Source organism: Macaca fascicularis, chromosome 19, assembly GCF_037993035.2.
Source record: "Macaca fascicularis isolate 582-1 chromosome 19, T2T-MFA8v1.1".
NCBI lineage: Eukaryota > Metazoa > Chordata > Mammalia > Primates > Cercopithecidae > Macaca > Macaca fascicularis.
The window spans coordinates 46,540,054-46,561,438 of NC_088393.1; the positions used below are offsets into that span (position 1 = coordinate 46,540,054).

Here is a 21,385-nt window from a genome sequence, read left to right on the forward strand (position 1 = left end):
CAAGTAGAAGAGATTGAAGGTAAGAATCTGAAAAGTGTGATTCCCTAACCTTCCTCCCATATCCTGACATTTCCTCCTTCCTGAGGCACCTGCCCTCACCGCCTCCCCACCAGCCCTGGTCTGGCCCTGGAGGCTCTGACCCATGTAGGCTCCAGAGTCAGGGAGTTCTGGGGCCAGGTCTATCCCAGTTGTTGACCTGGAAAAGCATGGATGTGTCTGTCTGGGACTGTGCATTTGTGGGTGGTAGCTGTGTGTAGGGTGGGGTGCAGTCCAGGATGTGCCTGGACAGTGACTTTGAGATGGGAACAGCTGGAAGCCCCCCAGCTTGCTGGGCCCGATCCCCAGTCTTTTTGACAAGAAGCAGGATGCTGAGTAGGACAGAGTAGGGGATGAGGGGTTGGAATTTCCTCTGTGAGATGTCATCTTCCTGCCCCAGGGCCAAACCCTGACCCTCTTAGCTGCACGCCCCTACTTTCTCCAGGCCCCTGCCCTCCACCTGCCATTGCTCACACCCTCTGCCCATTTGTTTTCAGCCTCCAATATTGATAATGTTGTCCTGGATGAAGATCGTTCTGGGGCTCGCCGCCTGCAAAACCTCTGGAGGTGGGCAAGGAAGGGAAACATGGTGGGATTGTCTCCTGTGGGGAGATTTGGGGGTAGGTCAGCCCACCGGCTCTCCTCAACCTTCAATTCGTGTTTGCTTCCCCGTTCACGTTCCAGGGACCAGCGAGAAGAAGAACTGGGCGAGTATTACATGAAGAAATATGCCAAGTCATCTGTGGGAGAGACGTAAGGGCATGGCGGGGGCAGGTGGGGTGGGGAGCAGGTGGTCCCTAAGCAGGAAGGGGCAGGGGTCTGACAGAGCTTCATCCCTTCCTTCCTGACTGCCCTCCTCCCTTCAGGGTATACGGAGGATCTGATGAGCTCTCAGACGACATCACCCAGCAGCAGCTACTCCCAGGAGTCAAGTAAGGGGGTTGGGATGGTGGGGGCCGTGCTGGGGTGCGAATCTTGTATGGGGTGATGGTGCCCAAACAGGTGGCTCCCTGAAATAAGTCGGGGCAGAGTCACACAGACAGTGTGGTGGATGGCAGGGGTAGGGAGGGGAAGGTGGCACTTTCTCTTTCCTCTTGCTCATGGAGAGAAGCGTGGGGAAGCCACTGAGTATGGGGGAACCTGGGTGTGAAAACAGAGGAAGAGGGTGGCCCTGGGGGTTCATCTGTTTGTTGCTGAAGATCCAGCTTCACTGAAGGGCTTCCTTTTCCTCTGCTGCTTAGGGATCCCAATCTGTGGACTGTCAAATGTAAGGTACGTGCTCTGACCTTGGAGCTTGGAGGAGGCAGGAGAATGAGGGAGGCTGCTTTGTGGGGAAGAAGTGTCTATCTGACCCAGGTCTCTGTGGCCTGTCAGTCACTTGGTCCTTCTGTCTCCGTCCCCCACTCCACGTTACTGACTCGCTATCTCCCATCCCATCTTCCTGGCTGTCCATCCTTCTTTCTGTCTCCTCTCTTGCTCCTACTTTATCTTTCTTGCTGCTGTCTCCTGCCCCCTTTCCTGTGTCCTTTTCTCCATCCTGTCACCTCTCTCAAATCTGTCTCTCATCTTCCAGATCGGGGAGGAACGGGCCACGGCCATTTCCTTGATGCGCAAGTTCATTGCCTACCAGTTCACAGACACGGTAAGTTGGGTAGGCAGGCGGCTTGGTGGGGAGACATGGCCACACCCAGAGGGAAGGAGATTGTCAACTTCAGGGGCACCAGGTGCCCCTGTGCTGAGCAGAGCTGCCTGCTGAGTGAGCTGCTTGAGCTAGAACAAGACCACTGTCTCAGTGGAAGGGCTCCTCTGGGCCTTGACAGATATGTTGTCTTTGTTCTCTGCATTTCTGGCAGGGTCCTGCCACCCCTGTAGCTCTTTGGAAGTCAGCCAGCTAGCTTCCTGCACCTTTTCTTCGTGAGAGTGGGTTTGCCTGTTCACCAGCCCTGTTGGGCTGGGGTCACCCTCTTCACCACATGCCAGGCAGCAAATGCTGCATCCGAGGCCCAGGTTTTCTTTAGACTGACAGAATTTGAGTCCTGCTCTTGCCACTTCGTAGCTGTGTGACTCTGATGCACTTCCTTCCCCTCTCTGGGCCCCTTGGTTGCCTCTCAGCATCATTAGGATTAGGTGGCTTTTAGCTGGGCACAGTGGCTTAACACCTGTAATACCAGCACTCTGGGAGGCTGAGGTGGGCAGATCACTTGAGGTCAGGAGTTCGAGACCAACCTGGCCAACATGATAAAACCCTGTCTCTACTAAAAATACAAAAATTAACCGGACATCGTGGTGCACACCTATAGTCTCAGCTACTTGGGAAGCTGAGGCGGAGAATCACTTGAACCCAGGAAGCAGAGGCTACAGTGAGCTGAGATGGTGCCACTGTACTCCAGCGTGAAAAAAAAAGGATTAGGTGGCTTTATGTCCAGCTGTCAGCTAGGACTTGTTCTGCAGCTTGCATTTACTTAGCAGAGCTGTTGTCAAAGGCTTAATTGGCAGTTTGGGAACCAGGGCAAATGCTCTAAAGGGTGCTGGCTGGTAGCTTTCTCAGTTAACTTGATCCCTGCTAGGGATCATGCTTTTACCTGTTGAACCACTGGGTGTGACCTAGTGGGACCAAGTAGATGGTTGCAGGGTTTGCAAACTATGATTTAAATGTACTGAAATGTCCTCCTCAAAGGCTGGCCGCAGTGGCTCATGCCTGTAATTCCCAGCACTTTGGGAGGCTGAGGCGGGTGGGTCACCAGGTCAGGAGTTTGAAACCAGCCAGTTTGAGATCAGCCTGGCCAACATGGTGAAATCCTGTCCCTACTAAAAATACAAAAATTAGCCGGGCATGGTGGCGCTTGACTGTAATCCCAGCTACTCTGGAGGCTGAGGCAGAAGAATCACTTGAACCTGGAAGGCAGAGGTTATAGTGAGCCAAGACCGCGCCATTGCACTGCAGCCTGGGTGACAGTGAGACTCTGTCTTGTGGGGTGGGGTGGGGAAGAAATGTCTTCCTGATTATTACAGTGGTAAGTGTCCCTGCCTGTCATGGGGGAGACTGGGGTTTGTGGGATGCGATTCCCCAATAGGGAGGCTGAAAAGGTACCTTTTGGCCAGGTGTGGTGGCTAGTCGTAATACCAGTATTTTGGGAGGCTGAGGCAAAAGGATAGCTGGAGCCCAGGAGTTCAAGGCCATCCTGGACATCGTAGTGACATAGTGGCACCTGGTCTCTACCAAAAAAAAAAAAAAGTAATTAAAAAAAATGTGCTCAAATCCACCTACATGGTGCCCTGGGGTAAAATTCTAGTCACTTCATTTGCGTTATGACTCCGATTATTCTTTTTTTTTTTTGAGACGAAGTTTCACTCTTGTTGACCAGGCTGGAGTGAAATGGTGCGGTCTCAGCTCACTGCAACCTCTGCCTCAGCCTTCTGAGTAGCTGTGATTATAGGCACCTGCCACCATGCCTAGCTGATTTTTTTGTATTTTTAGTAGAGACGGGGTTTCACCATGTTGGCCAGCCCAGTCTTGAACTCCTGGCTCAAGTGATCCGCCCGCCTTGGCCTCCCAAAGTGCGGGGATTGCAGTTCTGAGCCACTGTGCCCGGCCTAAAATTTAATTTTTTAAAGTGTAAACTGTGGTGGGTTTTATATATTGTAGTATATTCATAACCATCATCACCATCTAATTCCACGACATTTTCATTATTACAAAAAGAAACCGATACCTATTAGCCATCACTCCCCATTCCTCCCTCCTCCCAGCTCCTGGTGACTACAAATCTACTTTCTTTCTCTGTGGATTTGACTATGTGAACTCTGGATGGTTCATACAAATGGCATCATTAACCTTTTGTGACTGACTTTCTTCACTTAATGTTTTCAAGTCTCATCCATGTTGTAGCATATATCAAGACTTCATTTTTTGTTTGTTTTTTTTTTTTTGAGATGGGGTTTTACTCTTCTTGCCCAGGCTAAAGTGTAATGGTGCAGTCTCGGCCCACTGCAACCGCTGCCTCCCAGGTTCAACCAGTTCTCCTGTCTCAGTCTCCCAAGTAGCTGGGATTATAGGCGCCCGCCACCACGCCCAGCTGATTTTTGTTTTTTTAGTAGACATGGGGTTTCGGCCCACCTCGGCCTCCCGAAGTGCTGGAATTACAGGCGTGAGCCACTGCGCCCAGCCTGAATTTTTTTTTTTTTTTTTTTTTTTTTTGAGACAGTCTCACACCGTTGTCCAGGCTGGAGTGCAATGGCGTGATCTTGGCTCACTGCAACCTGCACCTGCTGGGTTCAAGTGATTCTCCTGCCTCAGCCTCCCAAGTAGCTGGGATTACAGACACCCTCCACCATGCCCAGCTAATTTTTTTTTTTTTGTATTTTTAGTAGAGACGGGGTTTCACCATGTTGACCAGGCTGATCTTGAACTCCTGACCTCAGGTAATCCACCTCTCAGCCTCCTAACGTGCTGGGATTACAGGCATGGGCCACTGTGCCTGGCCAACTGGCCTTAAGTTTTGTATTTTTAGTAGAGACAAGGTTTCACTATGTTGGCCAGGCTGGTATTGAACTCCTGACCTCAAGTGATTTACCCGCCTCGGCCTCCCAAAGTGCTGGGATTACAGGCGTGAGCCACTGCTCCTGGCCTGTTTTTTTTTCTTTTAGTTGGTATTTACAGCTATACATTTACTTCTAAGCATGGGTTTTTCCATATCTCATAAGTTTTGGTATCTAGGAGTGTGTTTCCATGTATTTGTGAATTCCTAAGTATCTTTTTCTTGGGGTTTAACTTCATTACATATGGGTGAAGAATGTACTGTATATGATTTCCGTTCTTTTATGTTTACTGAGATGTGTTTTATGGCCTAGTCTGTGGTTTATTCTGGAAAGTTCAATATGCCCTTGAGAAGAAAGTGCATTCTGCTGCTGTTAGATGGAGTGTTCTTTTTTCCCATTTCCGCTTAGTAGGTGGAAATTGAAGATGGAATGCTCTGTCAATAGCTGGCTGTTAGGTTTAGTTGGCTTACATTGTTGCTCAAGTGCTCTCTTCCCTTGTTGATCTTGGATCTAGCTCTGTCCATTATTGAAAACAGAGTATTGCAGTCAACGATTGTTACCGCCGAGTTGTGGGTTTCTTCCTTCATTTCTGTTAGTTGCTGCTTCATATATTTTGAGGCTGTGTTAGTTTCATATACATTTGTAATTCTGTCTTCTTGATGGATTGACCTTATTATTGTTATAAAACGTTCTGGCCGGGCGCGGTGGCTCAAGCCTGTAATCCCAGCACTTTGGGAGGCCGAGACGGGCGGATCACGAGGTCAGGAGATCGAGACCATCCTGGCTAACACAGTGAAACCCCGACTCTACTAAAAATACAAAAACTTAGCCGGGCGAGGTGGCAGGCGCCTGTAGTCCCAGCTACTCGGGAGGCTGAGGCAGGAGAATGGCGTGAACCCAGGAGGCGGAGCTTGCAGTGAGCTGAGATCCGGCCACTGCACTCCAGCCTGGGTGACAGAGCGAGACTCCGTCTCAAAAAAAAAAAAAAAAGAATAAATAAATAAATAAATAAAACGTTCTTTGTTTTCTCTGGTAGTAATTTTTGCCTTAAAGTATATTTTGTCTGATGTAACCACTCCTTTCTTGGTTCAAGAGTTGCCTTTTTTTTTTTTTTTTTCTTTTTTTTGAGACGGAGTTTCACTCTTACTGCCCAGGCTGGAGTGCAATGGCACGATCTCAGCTCACCACAACCTCCGCCTCCTGGGTTCAAGCGATTCTCCTGCCTCAGCCTCCTGTGTAGCTGGGACGACAGGCATGTGCCACCAGTCCCGGCTAATTTTGTATTTTTAGTAGAGATGGGCTTTCTCCATGTTGGTCAGGCTGGTCTTGAACTTCTGACCTCAAGTGATCCACCTGCCTTGGCCTCCCAAAGTGTTGGGACTATAAGCGTGAGCCACCATGGCTGGCTGTAATTACTTTTTTACACAGAACATATGTTGGATATCTTTCTATATTATATTAGTACATACAGGTTAATCTAATTTTTATTTTATTTTTTATTTTTATTTTTATTTTATTTTATTTATTTATTTTTGAGACGGAGTCTCGCTCTGTCACCCGGGCTGGAGTGCAGTGGCCGGATCTCAGCTCACTGCAAGCTCCGCCTCCCGGGTTCACGCCATTCTCCTGCCTCAGCCTCCCGAGTAGCTGGGACTACAGGCGCCCGCCACCTCGCCCGGCTAGCTTTTTGTATTTTTTAGTAGAGACGGGGTTTCACCATGTTAGCCAGGATGGTCTCGATCTCCTGACCTTGTGATCCGCCCGTCTCAGCCTCCCAAAGTGCTGGGATTACAGGCTTGAGCCACCGCGCCCGGCTTTTATTTTTTATTTTTAAGAGACAGGGTTTCACTCTGTTGCCCAGGCTGGAGTGCAGTGGTGTGATCTCAGCTCACTGCAGCCTCAACCTCCTGGGCTAAGCAGTCCCCCCCTGCTCAGCCTCCTGAGTAGCTGGGACTACAGGCGTGTGCCATCACACCCAGATAGTTTTTTTTTTTTTTTTTTCGAGATGGAGTTTCACTCTTGTTGCCCAGGCTGGAGTGCAATGGCGCAATCTCGGCTCACCGCAACCTCTGCCTCCCGGGTTCAAGCCATTCTCCTGCCTCACCCTCTGGAGTAGCTGGGATTACAGGCGTGTGCCAGCACACCCAGCTAATTTTGTAGTTTTAGTAGAGATGGGGTTTCTCCCTGTTGGTCAGGCTAGTCTCAGACCCCAGACCTCAGGTGATCCGCCTCCCTAGGCCTCCCAAAGTGCTGGGATTACAGGTGTGAGCCACCACGAGCCACCACGCTGGCCAGTTCTTGTCTTTTTTAACTGCAACATTGTATTTCATGGTACATTAAGCCATCAATTAACTAGTTACTGTTCCTGGATATTTTTAAATTTCCAGTCTGGTTTGTTTGTTGTAATAAATAATTCTGTAAGGAACACCTTTGTATCCATGTCATTGTGCCAGTGTGTTTCTGTGGGATAAATTCCTAGAAGAGGGATTGCTGATGAGTGGCAGTCATTTCTGTTATTAGCCTTTGTGTCTCACTGTTTCCTCCTTCCACCGGCTCACCCTGCAGCCCCTGCAGATCAAGTCAGTAGTGGCACCAGAGCACGTGAAGGGCTACATCTACGTGGAGGCCTACAAGCAGACCCACGTGAAGCAGGCCATCGAGGGGGTGGGCAACCTGCGTCTTGGCTACTGGAACCAGCAGATGGTGCCCATCAAGGAGATGACAGATGTGCTCAAAGTGGTGAAGGAGGTGGCCAACCTGAAACCAAAGTCCTGGGTCCGCCTCAAGCGGGGCATCTACAAGGATGACATTGCTCAGGTGCCAGGGGGCGGGGCAGCATGGGGGTCAGGGTCCCTGCATTCTATTCTCCTTTCCTTTTCTTTTGTCCTTCCCACTCTCTGTGCTATGGAGAATAGAACCCCACTCAGATGAGGTGAAGCAGAGCCTGGGTTTTGTGAGCACACAGGAAATGGATGACTGTTTTCTGTGCACATTCCCAGGCGTGTTGAGTAAAGGTCTGAAGGAGCGGAGGGCGTGAGGCATGTGGAGCTCTTGGGGAGGAGTGTTGTAGGCAGCAGGAGCGGCCTGTGAGATAGGATGGCACAGTCACTGGCTGTAGCAGGGATGGCGTGAGATGAGTCAGGGAGCTCACAAGGGCTTTGGTATTTACTGGCGTAGGTTGGGAGGTCTCTAAGGGACACAGGCTGACTTCAGTGTTAATAAGATTTCTCTGGTGACTGTGTTGAGACTAGACCACTGGTTCTCAAGCCAGGGCGAGGTTTCCCCACGGGACATTTGGTAATGTCTGGAGACATTTTTGGTTATGTCAGCTGGGGAGGATTTTGATGATTATGGCGTCTAGCGAGTTAAAGCCAGAAATGCTAGACACACACATCCTCCAATGCACAGGATGGCTGCCCACAACAAAAAATTACCTGGCCCAAAAAGTCAATAGTGCCAAGACTGAGAAACCCTGGAATAGCCTGGAGGGGACCACTGGGCAAGAGCGTGGAGACCAGGGAGGAGGCTGCTGCCGTAGCCCAGGTGGCAGTGCTGGTGGGATGGGATCAAGACCCTAATACAAACTGAGTGTCCCTAACCTGAATGCTTGAGACCAGAGGTGTTTTTCAGATTTCAGATTTTTTCAGCTTTTGGAATATTTGCATTGTACTTACCAGTTGAGCATCCCAAATCTGAAAATCCGAGAGTGAGCATTTCCTTCGAGCATCATGTTGATGCTCACAAGGTTTCCTATTTTTGAGCATTCTGGACTTTTGGATTTGGAATGCTGACACTGCAGCGGAGGAGGGGAAGAGGTCAGGTATTTTGAAGGCAGAGCCGATGGAATTTGCCAATGGATCGGGTGTGGGTGTGAGAGAAAGAAAGGAGTCAAGCATGGCTCCCAGGTTGTGTGCCTGAGCAGAGGGAAGAATGGAGTGGGAGGCGGCAGGTTTGGGGGAGTCAGCGGTTTGCCTGCAGTTGTCCTGGATTGGAGGGACCTTTAGATAATCCAGGTGGAGGCCGGGCGCGGTGGCTCAAGCCTGTAATCCCAGCACTTTGGGAGGCCGAGGCGGGCGGATCACAAGGTCAGGAGATCGAGACCACAGTGAAACCCTGTCTCTACTAAAAATACAAAAAATTAGCCGGGCGCGGTGGTGGGCGCCTGTAGTCCTAGCTACTCAGGAGGCTGAGGCAGGAGAATGGCGTGAACCCAGGAGGCGGAGCTTGCAGTGAGCCGAGATCGCGCCACTGCACTCCAGCCTGGGCAACAGCGTGAGACTCCGTCTCAAAAAAATAAAAATAAAATAAAAAAAAGATATCCAGGTGGAGTTATCAGGCAGGCAGTGGCTACTCAGTGCCAGAGCTGAGGGGAGAGACAAGCTAGAGTGGGACTTTTGGGAGTTGTCAGCAGCCTGGCTTCTTCCCCACCATCCTATGTCCCTTCTCCTTCCTAGCATCTCCTGACCCTTCTTGTGTCTGGGGTCAGGAGGGTGCGACCCTGCTGACCTCCTGCTCGCCCTGCTCAGGTGGACTACGTGGAGCCCAGCCAGAACACCATCTCCCTGAAGATGATCCCGCGCATCGACTACGATCGCATCAAGGCCCGCATGAGCTTGGTACTCGGGGAATCTGGCCTGGGGGAAGGGGTGCGCTCGATCCCGCTGGTGGCCAAGCCCCCTTCCTCACCCTTCCTACCCATACCCCTTTCCTCCATAGAAAGACTGGTTTGCCAAAAGGAAGAAGTTTAAGCGGCCTCCACAGAGGCTGTTTGACGCTGAGAAGATCAGGTGCGTGTCCTTGGGGACTGGCTGGGCTGGGTCCCCAGGGCCGGTATGCAGAATGTGCCTTTTGCAGGTTCCTCCACAGGGGTGGCCCCACCACAGGTTTAGCCTGTGAATTGGTTAGCTTGGCAGTATAGCCTCAGGCAAGTCACTTCACATCCCTGTGCCTCAGTTTCCTCTGCTATAAAGATTGATGAGGCTGGGCACAGTGGGAGGGAGCACTTTGGAAGGCTAAGGCAGGAGGCTTGCTTGAGGCCAGGAGTTCGAGACCAGCCTGGGGAACATACTGAGATTCCCATCTTTTAAAATAATAATAAGAAGAAGAAAAAAGTTTTAAAAATATATTTAAAAAGATTGATGCGTCTGGGCACGGTGGCTTACGCCTATAATCCCAGCACTTTGGGAGGCCGAGGTGGGCGGATCACTTGAGGTCGGGAGTTTAAGACCATCCTGGCCAACATGGTGAAACCTTGTCTCTACTAAAAATACAAAAATTAGCCAAGGGTGGTGGTGGGCGCCTGTAATCCAAGCTACACGGGAGGCTGAGGCAGGAGAATCGCTTAAACCCACAAGGCAGAAGTTGCAGTGAGCCAAGATCGTGCCACTGCACTCAAGCCTGGGTAACAGAGCGAGACTCCGTCTCAAAAAAAAAAAAAAAAAGATTGATGAAAACAACCTCTGCTTCCTCAGATTATAGATGATTAGTGAGAATTAAATAAATTAGTATGTGTATGTACTCAGAATGCGCTTGGCATATAAAGTGTGATCCGTGGTATGATACATTGAAAGGGATTGACTGCGTCGGGTTTTAGAAAGTCTCCTTTCCTGATCTGCTTATGCCCACTTGAGATGTGGGGGGTATGGAGCCCCTTTCCCTCAGGAAGCCCCCCAGCTGGGTAGAGAATTGGAGCAGCCCAGGAATTTCAACATCCCAGGGTCAATTGGGGGCTCCGGCAGGGAGGACAGAGAGGAGGACATGGAGAAATGAGAGGTGCTGGTAACACTCTTCCCTCTCGTCCTGTTCTAGAACTAATTGTGGGTGATTCAGCCAGTCAGGCTTTCCTTCAGATAAAGGAAGAGCTGTGGAATGCACCTTTCAGTCTGCGCCCAGGGGCCTTGCTAATACTTCACCTGCCTGAGTTTGGACCCATTTATACCACTGGTCTCGACTCAACTGAACCTCTCTCTGCAAAGAGCAAACCCTAGTGCTCCCCTCCCCACCCCGCAGCAAGCCAGCTCAGCAAGTACCCCAACATGCCCAGCCGAGCATGCTGGCCTCTCCCAGGTTCACCATGGGAGAAGGCGATTGCATGAGTGCAGAAGGAACTTGACCTGCTCCTCCCATGCGTTTCCCTTTTGGAGAGTGAAGGAGGTTCCTTCCCCACCCCGGAGACATGGAACAGGACTAAGCCTAAGCGGCCCCCACTCCATATTCAGGGTCAGGGGCTACAGGTTTGGGAGTCCCACCTGCCTGCTTTTGAATCCTGTCGAGACTCTGGCTTGGCAACCTTGGGTGTGTGGTGTGACCTTCCTGAGCCTGCATTCCCTCACCTGGAATGATGAGCAGTTACTGATGTCACAGATTTGGGGAAGAGTCTGAGGTCATGAATGTGCAGGCCAGGCTGAGTGCTCTGTGAATATTAACTGATATCATTGTCTGATACTGTTACTTTGTTCAGCTAATGTTTACTGCACACTTCCTGTGTCCTGGGCACTATTCTTGGTGAAATTTAGTGAATGTTACATCCCTGACCTTTTGGAGCTGACATGCTAGTTACGGGGACAGGTCAAACACTAGCTTGTCAGATGGTGATCGGTGCTCTGGTGACAGATAAATCAGGGAGTGGGTGGAGGAGTGCAGGGAGGTGGGAGGCGGGCCTTTGGGGTTTGTGAGAAGTCACTGCTGCCAAGAGGGTGTGTGCTGGGATGGGATGGGTCCTTTCTCCTTGTAGCCAGCTGAGAAGACTGAGGTACAAGAAGACTGTCTCCTTGACTCTCCCTTCTAATTTTCTCTCCCCCATAAAATCCCAGGTCCCTGGGGGGCGATGTTGCCTCTGATGGTGACTTCCTCATCTTTGAGGGGAACCGTTACAGCCGGAAGGGCTTTCTGTTCAAGAGCTTCGCCATGTCTGCTGTGGTGAGGGTCCCAGAGGGGCATTGGTAATGGGGGTGGGGTGAGTGTTCTCCTGCAGGCCAGGCCTTGGGCTGTGGGTTATCTGGGTCTGTCCCACTCCTCAAGTTAGGAGTGTTCCCTAGGAGAATTATTCCCCTGGAGCCCACTGAGCTGGGCTGTCACACTGACATTGGTCCATTTTCTTCTCTTCCCCTCACACCTCGGGGCTTAGATCACGGAGGGTGTGAAGCCCACACTCTCTGAGCTAGAGAAGTTTGAGGACCAGCCAGAGGGCATCGACCTGGAGGTGGTGACTGAGAGCACAGGTATTTGATCCCCCTCTGTAACCTGCGCCAAGGAGCAGGGGCGGCCCACGGCAGCAGCCCCTGAGTCAGCCCTATGACTGCCCCTGCAGGGAAGGAGCGGGAGCACAACTTCCAACCTGGAGACAATGTGGAGGTCTGTGAGGGCGAGCTCATCAACCTGCAGGGCAAGATCCTCAGCGTGGATGGCAACAAGATCACCATCATGCCCAAGCATGAGGACCTCAAGGTGGGTGCCCGGTGTTCCTAGGTGCAGGGGTTGGTGCGTTCAGGCACATCTGACTGTATGTGGCTATATGACATGGTGGTGTGCCTGGTGACACCTGGTTTCCCGGAGGGTAAGTTGAGGCCCTTCTAGTGTTCTCAGGTGCCTGAGAGGCGCTGTCTAAGTATAGCGCAGGGTCGGCGGGCAGCAGGCCTGCCTGGTGGTGTCTGTCTCTGGAGAGTGGCTTGGTCTATCTTTCGTTTCTGAAAAGCAAGATATCTGGGCAGTACTGGGTTGAGAGTGTGATTAACCATGGAGTAGTCCGAGGTGGGGGCTTGATTTTATTTGCTTAGATTGGGGGGTGTGTGTGTGTCTGTGTCTGGTGTGTGTCTGAGGGGTTGTGCAGGCCTAATGTGATGTGTGGGGTGAGGCTGTCTCTGGGTGGGGCTGAGGAGCTTTCCAGTCGGGGGTCCTGTGTCTGAGGGGCAGGCTGTCTGTGTGGGTATAGGTAGGCATCGTGTGTCTTGAGGGCGGGCTGGGGTAAAGGTTGTCCAGGTTGGTGTCCTGTGTCTGGGGTCAGCTGCTTCTGGGGCAGTCTGAGGGATCGTCCAGGTGGACTAAGGTAGTCTGGGGTGGGTGGTATGAGCCTTAAGTGGGGTTTTTGAGAACATGAGTGGATTCTGAAGACAGGAGGGGCAGGCAGGTTGTGGTGGTCTCCCCTCACCTGCTCGTCGATGGTCCCCACACCCAATCCCCCAGGACATGTTGGAGTTCCCAGCCCAGGAACTTCGGAAATACTTCAAGATGGGGGACCACGTGAAGGTGATTGCCGGCCGATTCGAGGGCGACACAGGCCTCATTGTGCGGGTAGAGGAGAATTTTGTTATCCTGTTCTCTGACCTCACCATGCATGAGGTAGGTGGATGGAAGGGTTGGGGAAGGGTGCACATTCCAAGAGGAGACCCAGGTAGGCAAGCCAGCTGGATTGGGCCTCACCCCTTTCACCATCCCTGGCAGCTGAAGGTGCTCCCCCGGGACCTGCAGCTCTGCTCAGAGACAGCATCAGGTGTGGATGTTGGGGGCCAGCATGAATGGGGCGAGCTGGTGCAGCTGGATCCCCAGACTGTGGGTGTCATCGTGCGACTAGAACGGGAGACCTTCCAGGTGTGTGTGTAGTGCTCTGTGGCGGGGACTTGATTTTAGGAGGCTTCCTGTCCCTCAACCCCTCATCCTGGGAGGTGGCAGAGCCCCCAGACTGCTCTGGGTCGTACACCTGGCTCTGTCACTCACCTCTGACTGGCTGATAGTGGGCATGTGGCAAGTCATTGATCCCTCCCCGTGCCTGTTTCACACCCTGTAAAATGGAAATGAGGGCAATGTCTACTCTGTTGGTAGTGAATGATTCCCTGAGGTTAGATCTGTACCCTGGTGGCTGTTCCTCGCTCAAGGATGGAGTGCCACATGTGTCCTCCTGCCTTTGCCCCTTCCTCATGGATGTGGGAGTCACGGAGCACAGTACATAGGACCCTGGACTCCACATCCACATCTCGGCTTTGTTGCTTCTGTGCTGTGTGACCCTGGGCTAGTGACTCACCCTCTCTGAGCGTGAGTTTCCCTCTGTAAAATGGAAATCATAATAGAATCCACCTCAGAGGAAGTTTTGAGGTGAAATCTTACAGGGCCTGACACAGAGTGATAGATGAACAATTAGCTGTTATGTTGCTATCAGTGCCCCCTTCCATCTCTCAGGTCCCTGTTGCCCAATCAGGGGGTGGAGTCTCCTCCCAAAAAGTGTGTTAGAATGACTGGGAAGATTTTTGGTTGACCTAGTACCTAAAGGGTGGCACTCTGCCGGCCTGCCCTGCAGCCAGGGAGTTGATGCCCTGTGGAGCTTGGAACCATCTTCCGCAAGGAAGGATTATCCCACTTTAGGGAACCCCTGCCCCGTGTCTCCCCTTCCTATTCTCTCCGCCATAGCCTCCCTGCTCTCCCTCTGTAGGTGCTGAACATGTACGGGAAGGTGGTGACTGTCAGACATCAGGCCGTGACTCGTAAGAAAGACAACCGCTTTGCTGTGGCCTTGGACTCAGAGCAGAACAACATCCATGTGAAAGACATCGTTAAGGTCATTGATGGCCCCCACTCAGTGAGTACAAGTTCCTGCTTTTGAACTGCATCTGAAGGAATTTGGTTGGTTGGGGGTGAGGGGGCCATGGCCAAGAGAGTGACCCTTCTCTCCCTGGCTAGGGCCGAGAGGGGGAGATCCGCCATCTCTTCCGAAGCTTCGCCTTCCTGCATTGCAAGAAACTGGTGGAGAACGGGGGCATGTTTGTCTGCAAGACCCGCCACCTGGTGCTGGCTGGGGGCTCGAAGGTGAGGTGGGCATGGCGGGACCCTGTGCGTTGGGTACCTGGCTCAGCTCTCCAGCCTCCTCTGGCCCCAGAAGTGACAAGATTGGGCTTTTGAGGGATTAGGAGAGCAGTGTCATTGTCAGGTCCTTGCCAAAGAGTGAAAAGGTTTATTTGGGATTCTGAGCTGTTCACCAAGTTATTTATTCATTTCATTTTACTGAGCACCTGTTAGGTGCCAGACACTGGAGAACCAGTGGTGAACAAGACAAAAAAATCCTCTGCTCTCCCCGAGCCGATACTCCAGAGATGGACGGACAGATAAACCCATCGTACAGCGTGAGGCAAGCGCTGTGAAGAAAACAGAACGGGCTCAGGAGACAGGGAGTGACCAGGGCTGCCGTTTTAGGCAGAGGAGGGTAAAGAAAGGCCTCCGTGGGAGGCGACATTGCAGCAGAGACCTGAATGAAGGGATGGAGAGTGAGCATTTTGGGGGAACAAGTGCAAAGGCCCTGAGGTGGGGCTTGTAGGGAAGTGTGCAGGAGCAGGTGGCACAGAGGAATTCAGGGCTCTGGTGTGGGTGGCTGGGTGGCCTCCTCAGGGCCCTGCACCTGGAATGAAGACTTCCTGTGGTTTGTGGTTTTTGTGTCTCTAGGGGTTTAAATTCCTAACTAGCCATATTTTAGTCCCACTCCTTGGCCAGTGGAAGCCCAGGCCCCTTGACAGGCTTACAATGGCAGAGGGCTGGGAGTTTCCCCAAAGGAAATTGAGGCATTGTCACCAGAAGGAGGGAGGGGTGGCAGCAGAGCAGATCCTAGCAGGAGCTGTTCCCACCTGGAGGCATTCAGGGTGGTGTGGGGGCTGGGGGACTGTCCCCAGACCCTGCCACCCCCATCCCCTGCCTGCCAGTTCACTCCTTGCTTCTCTCCTAGCCCCGTGATGTGACCAACTTCACCGTGGGTGGCTTTGCGCCTATGAGTCCCCGGATCAGCAGCCCCATGCACCCCAGTGCTGGAGGTGAGGGGTTCAGGCTCGGGATGTGGTGGGTAGAAGCAGCTGGAAGGAACTTGGTTGTTCAGCCCACACTCAGTGCCTGTGCTGGGCTAGGCCCTGCTATTAGGGGGCTCACCACCCAAAGGAGGGTAGACGCCGCAGTGACAGCCCGGAATGGTCAGGGCTTCCATAGGAAAGCCAAGGGGCGGGGGGTGGGCAAGTAGGGAGGAGTCAAGCAAGTGAAGAGGGCATTCTGATGGTGCCCTCGCTGTGGGCACAGCAGTGGGGGACCAGTGACATTCTCCCCCATCCCCAGGTCAGCGTGGCGGCTTTGGTAGTCCAGGTGGCGGCAGTGGTGGCATGAGCAGGGGCCGGGGCCGGAGGGACAACGAACTCATCGGCCAGACTGTGCGCATCTCCCAGGGGCCCTACAAAGGTGACCTGCGAGGCCTGTGGAGGCCTGGGGAGGGACGTGGTGAAGGAGAGCCTGCCCAGCCTGACCTCCTGCCCCCCCGCAGGCTACATCGGTGTGGTGAAGGATGCCACAGAGTCCACGGCCCGTGTGGAGCTGCACTCCACCTGCCAGACCATCTCTGTGGACCGTCAGCGGCTCACCACGGTGTACGGGCGGGGCCTGGGGAGGACCAGGCTGGGGCTTGCTGGGCAGTGAGAGGGCCCTGCTCACCCCATTTGTTCTCCACGTCCACAGGGGCTCACGGCGCCCGGGTGGCATGACCTCGACGTATGGGCGGACGCCCATGTATGGCTCCCAGACGCCCATGTATGGCTCTGGCTCCCGAACACCCATGTATGGCTCACAGACGCCCCTCCAGGATGGTGAGTGCCCGCAGGGGACAGGGAAGAGGGGCTGGGGGAACCTAGAGGAGGGACAGGACTGACAGACACACTCATCTCCCCCATTCCAGGCAGCCGCACCCCACACTACGGCTCGCAGACGCCCCTGCATGATGGCAGCCGCACTCCTGCCCAGAGTGGGGCCTGGGACCCCAACAACCCCAACACGCCATCACGGTGAGTCCAGGGTTCCCCAGGTTCCGATGTGTGCTGGTGCATGTGAGGGTGATGCTGGCTGTCTGGGCATGGAGGGGTTTGTGGGGCCACCCAGCATTCTCTGCTCCCAGCCCCAGGCTGGTCCCTTTGAAGGAGGAGGCATAGCATGGCGGGGCAGGGGTAAAGCGGCCTCCTCTCCAGCCCCAATCAGTAGTGATTGTGGTTGCCCCTGGGCCTAGAGAAAGATTGCCTGGGTGGGGTGACCTTGGGAGGGCACCCTCATTTCTCTCCGCCACAGTGTCAGCTGTGGAAGGGAAGTAACATCAGGAGTGCCTCTGGATGGGGCTCCCGTGAGAATGAAATTGCCTCAGTTCGGGGTCTGGTGTAGGGTGCTGTTCTGGAAGCATCCTCCGCATTATCACCACAGTTGCTCTCAACAGACTTTTCTCCCAACAGGGCTGAGGAAGAATATGAGTATGCCTTCGACGATGAGCCCACCCCGTCCCCGCAGGCCTATGGGGGAACCCCCAATCCCCAAACACCTGGCTACCCAGACCCCTCGTCCCCACAGGTCAACCCACAGTACAACCCGCAGACACCAGGGACGCCGGCCATGTGAGTCCACTGGGGCCCGCCCTCCTCTGCCCCTGCCCAAACCCTCCTACAGCCACCGCCTCCTTTCCCCTCCCTGCTCCAACAAATGCCCCCTTCTTTCCTGTTTCTGCAGGTACAACACAGACCAGTTCTCTCCCTATGCTGCCCCCTCCCCACAAGGTTCCTACCAGCCCAGCCCCAGTCCCCAGAGCTACCACCAGGTGGCGCCAAGCCCAGCAGGCTACCAGAATACCCACTCCCCAGCCAGCTACCACCCTACACCCTCACCCATGGCCTATCAGGTAATGGTCTGCCTGCCTGTGCTTCAGGGTGGTGGGCTAGGGTGGCCTTGGGCCTGTAGGGTTGGCCAAGCCAGATGACTCTTCCCAATGACACTTCCTCTTTCCCCTGCAGGCTAGCCCCAGCCCGAGCCCTGTTGGCTACAGTCCTATGACACCTGGAGCTCCCTCCCCTGGTGGCTACAACCCACACACGCCAGGCTCAGGCATCGAGCAGAACTCCAGCGACTGGGTAACCACTGACATTCAGGTGAAGGTGCGGGACACCTACCTGGATACACAGGTGGTGGGACAGACAGGTGTCATCCGCAGTGTCACGGTACGTGGGGCCCAGGGTGGTGGGTAAGCAGGCATCCTCTCCTTCGTACCCCCTAAACTGGGGACAGACCTGTCCCCAGATGGTGATAGCCCAGAGTGGGCAGAGCTGGAATGGAGAAAGCCTAGAGGGCAAGGGGAGCTATGTGAACCCGAAGGAGGCATCTTACCCGATTTAATGGGGAATCAGAGAGGGCTGCCTGGGGTAGGAGACATCTGAGCCAAGACCTGAAGAATGAATAGGAGTAAGCTAAGGAAAATGACTGGGTTGAGTGTGTTCCAAATGGCGGAAACTGCATGTGCAGAAGCCTGGAGGTGAGGAGAACTTGGGCATGTCCGGGAGCTGAAGGGTTTGTTGTGGCTGGAACATAAAGAGCCAAAGTGGGCTGGGCAGTGGTTCACACCTACAATCCCAGCACTCTGGGAGGCTGAGGTGGGCAGATCACCTGAGGTCAGGAGTTCAAGACCAGCCTGGCCAATATGGTGAAACCCTGTCTCTACTAAAAATACAAAAAAAAAAAAAAAAAAAATCCATTAGCTGGGCGTAGTGGTGCACACCTGTAATCCCAGCTACTCAGGAGGCTGAGGCAGGAGAATCACTTGAACCCAGGAGGTGGAGGTTGTGGTGAGCCGAGATCATGCCACTGCACTCCAGTCTGGGCGACAGAGCAAGACTCCTCTCAAAAAAAAAAAAAAAAAACACAAAAGTGAGTGATGAGACCAGAGAGTTGGCTGCACCAGCTTGGAGGACCTAGACTGTCCAGAGGGTGCCGGAGAGCCAAGGAGGAATCTCAGCAGGAGAGGGGTGGGAGCAGATCTGTGGTGTGGAATTCTCCATCCATCAGTGATGGATTGGGGGTGGGGAGACTGGCTGGGAGCCCAGGGGGAGGTTGGGCTGCACTAGTGCAGGGCTGTGGGGATGAGGCAGGTGGGAGAGGCCTTCACGGGCTGAATGGCCAGGCCTCAGAGCTAGGGGCTTATTGGTAAGGGAGGTGACCAAGATGAGGTCCAGAGCTCTGGTGGGGCCTGCAGACCATGGGGTGGTCCCTGAGACCAGGTCCAGGAAAAGGAGCAGGTGTGGGGAAGATGCTGAGGCAAGTTTGGGTCCTGAAGAGTCAAGAAGCAGTCTCCTTTTTGCCTGTTAGCTTCATTCTGATGCTTCCCTTGCTGATTGGGTCACCTTGTCCACCTACCCTGACATGTACCACAGGCCCCAGGCCTTGGAACCAGCCCCAGCCTTGGCCTTTCCTGCCCCCATTTCACCTTGAGTTCTCAGAATGAGCCCTGAGCCTGTGTCCCCTGGAGTGTGGGCCTCAGTCCCATGTTGGGAGCAGGACAGGCTGACCAAGCTGTCCCCATCCTCCAGGGGGGCATGTGCTCCGTGTACCTGAAGGACAGTGAGAAGGTCGTCAGCATTTCCAGTGAGCACCTGGAGCCCATCACCCCCACGAAGAACAACAAGGTAAGGGCAGGGGGCAAGGAGATAAGATGGGGGTGTTGGGTGCTGACACGGACCCTGACCACGTTACCCCCACCCCCAGGTGAAAGTGATCCTAGGCGAGGATCGGGAAGCCACGGGCGTCCTGCTGAGCATTGATGGTGAGGATGGCATTGTCCGTATGGACCTTGATGAGCAGCTCAAGATCCTCAACCTCCGCTTCCTGGGGAAGCTCCTGGAAGCCTGAAGCAGGCAGGGCGGGTGGACTTCGGCAGGTGAAGAGTGGTCGTCCTTCCTTCCCTGGCCCTTGGCTGTGACACAAGATCCTGCTGCAGGGCTAGGCCGATCGTTCTGGATTTCCTTTTATTTTTCTTTTTAGTTTTCCATCTTCTCCCTCCCTGGTGCTCATTGGAATCTGAGTAGAGTTTGGGGGAGGGTCCCTACCTTCTTGTACCTCCTCCCCACAGCTTGCTTTTGTTGTACCGTCTTTCAATAAAACGAAGCTGTTTGGTCTAAAAGTGTGTGTGTGTGTGCGCGCGCGCGCGCGCCATGGGAATGAGGTGTCTTTAAGTGGGGTCATTTGCAGACCCCACTTCCTTGCTTTGTGGTTGGGGCAAATAACGGGGTGTGTGTGTGTGTGTGTGTGTGCGCGCGCGCGCCGTGGGAATGAGGTGTCTTTAAGTGGGGTCATTTGCAGACCCCACTTCCTTGCTTTGTGGTTGGGGCAAATAACAGGACGCTATCTGAATCTGTTTTCCCATCTAGATAATAGTGATAGCACCTGCCCCAGAGGGCTCTTGAGGGGAATGTGTATGAGAAGACATAGGAAGGAGATGATCAGAGTAGAGCTTGTCATGTGATTGAAGACATTATATCTTATTCAGGCATGAATTATGCAAAGTGAAAATCACAGTATCCTCCAGGAAACCTAGATTTGTGGTGCAGGATACAGTGCTTGATGGTCTTTTTTGTTTTTTCTTTTTTCTTTTTTTTTTTTTTTTGAGACAGTGTTGCTCTGTCACCAGGCTGGAGTGCAGTGGCACGATCTTGGCTCACTGTAACCTCCGCCTCCCAGGTTCAAGCGATTCTCCTGTATCAGCCTCCCCAGTAGCACGCACCACCACACCCAGTGAATTTTTTTGTATTTTTAGTGGAGATGGGTTTCACTATGTTGGCCAGGATGGTCTTGAATTCCTGACCTTGTGATTCGCCCGCCTCGGCCTCCCAAAGTGCTGGGATTACAGGCGTGAGCCACTGCGCCTGGCCAATGGTCCTTTATTTTTTCTTTTCTGTTTGAGATGGGGGTCTCACTCTATTGCCCAGGCTGGAGTTCAGTGGCACAGTCATTGCTCACTGCAGCCTCAACCTCCTGCGCTCAAGCGATCCTCTTGCCTCAGCCTCCTAAGTAGCTGGGACTACAGGCGTGCACCACCACGTCTGGATAATTTTTTTATTTTTAAATTTTTTATAGAGACGGGTCTCACTATATTGCTCAGGCTGGTCTCGATCTCCTAGCTTCAAGTGATCCTCCTGCCTCGGCCTCTCACAGTGCTGCAGTTACAGGCGTGAGCCACAGTGCCCGGTGGTCCTTTTCCTTGAACCCTGATAGCAGTGACACCAGGATTGCTGTAGCTTATCCAGTGGGTGCAATCTTAGAGACTGGGGCTTAGTACCCAGAACCTGTTTCCCTTCCTCGTTAGATATTCCTGTCTTTTTACAAATGTAAATGTACTATAAAACATTTCAGGCAGGGCACGATAGCTCATGCCTGTAATCCCAGCACTTTGGGAGTCCAAGGGGGGCGGATCATTTGAGGTCTGGAGTTAAAGACCAGCCTGACCCAACATGGTGAAACCCTGTCTCTACTAAAAATACAAAAAAAGTTAGCCAGGCATGGTGGTGGGCGCCTGTATTCTCAGCTACTTGGAAGGCTGAGGCATGAGAATCACTTGAACCTGGCAGGTGGAGGTTGCAGTGAGCCGAGATTGCGCCAACGGCACTCCAGCCTGGGTGACAGAGCAAAACTCTGTCTCAAAAACAAAAAACATTTCAGATGTTCAAGGTTATATACCAAGAACACCCATGTCCCCACCACCCAGCGGAGGAAACAGGAAACAATATGTACTAGATAGGACCCACTTCAGCAGCACCCCAATCCATTCCCCCAGAAGTAACCAGGAGTGCCGAGTTCGTTGTGTCTTTCCCTTGCTTGAATTCGTATTTTTACTACCTTGGTATTTGGTTTTAAAGTTTACATAAACAGGATCTGATTTTTCTTCCACTCAATTTAGGGGAGGTTTGTAGTGTCTATCTATAGCCTCTAATTCGTTTGTCAGTCAAGCCCTCTACAGCCAGATACTGCTGTTCTTTGGCTGAGCCTCAGGTAAAAT

General features: G+C 53.0%; 1 protein-coding gene and 1 non-coding gene across 5 annotated transcripts in view; both read left to right on the forward strand.

Moving 5' to 3' along the window:
• SUPT5H (SPT5 homolog, DSIF elongation factor subunit) overlaps nucleotides 1-19,513 on the forward strand; it is a 34,388-nt gene extending 14,875 nt beyond the window's left edge. For 2 of the 4 annotated variants that reach the window (XM_005589194.4, XM_015441507.3), the window contains exons 5-30: nucleotides 8-19; nucleotides 534-603; nucleotides 721-789; nucleotides 903-968; nucleotides 1,278-1,308; nucleotides 1,610-1,678; nucleotides 7,141-7,392; nucleotides 9,102-9,191; nucleotides 9,292-9,362; nucleotides 11,388-11,493; nucleotides 11,702-11,795; nucleotides 11,885-12,021; nucleotides 12,757-12,912; nucleotides 13,015-13,161; nucleotides 13,997-14,143; nucleotides 14,245-14,370; nucleotides 15,278-15,362; nucleotides 15,655-15,774; nucleotides 15,857-15,959; nucleotides 16,048-16,175; nucleotides 16,265-16,370; nucleotides 16,806-16,964; nucleotides 17,077-17,245; nucleotides 17,358-17,561; nucleotides 18,924-19,019; nucleotides 19,099-19,513. In XM_005589194.4, coding sequence (XP_005589251.1) covers nucleotides 8-19; nucleotides 534-603; nucleotides 721-789; nucleotides 903-968; nucleotides 1,278-1,308; nucleotides 1,610-1,678; nucleotides 7,141-7,392; nucleotides 9,102-9,191; nucleotides 9,292-9,362; nucleotides 11,388-11,493; nucleotides 11,702-11,795; nucleotides 11,885-12,021; nucleotides 12,757-12,912; nucleotides 13,015-13,161; nucleotides 13,997-14,143; nucleotides 14,245-14,370; nucleotides 15,278-15,362; nucleotides 15,655-15,774; nucleotides 15,857-15,959; nucleotides 16,048-16,175; nucleotides 16,265-16,370; nucleotides 16,806-16,964; nucleotides 17,077-17,245; nucleotides 17,358-17,561; nucleotides 18,924-19,019; nucleotides 19,099-19,242 — 2,957 coding nt within the window. In that variant the 3' untranslated portion in view covers nucleotides 19,243-19,513. The remainder of the gene's footprint in view (nucleotides 1-7; nucleotides 20-533; nucleotides 604-720; nucleotides 790-902; nucleotides 969-1,277; nucleotides 1,309-1,609; nucleotides 1,679-7,140; nucleotides 7,393-9,101; nucleotides 9,192-9,291; nucleotides 9,363-11,387; nucleotides 11,494-11,701; nucleotides 11,796-11,884; nucleotides 12,022-12,756; nucleotides 12,913-13,014; nucleotides 13,162-13,996; nucleotides 14,144-14,244; nucleotides 14,371-15,277; nucleotides 15,363-15,654; nucleotides 15,775-15,856; nucleotides 15,960-16,047; nucleotides 16,176-16,264; nucleotides 16,371-16,805; nucleotides 16,965-17,076; nucleotides 17,246-17,357; nucleotides 17,562-18,923; nucleotides 19,020-19,098) is intronic. The other 2 variants (XM_005589195.4, XM_015441508.3) reach the window with 1 other exon arrangement.
• On the forward strand, nucleotides 10,867-10,937 carry LOC135968703 (small nucleolar RNA ZL116). Its single transcript, XR_010583642.1, has one exon. It is a non-coding gene; the product is annotated as a small nucleolar RNA ZL116 (small nucleolar RNA).
• Nucleotides 19,514-21,385: the final 1,872 nt, after the last annotated feature.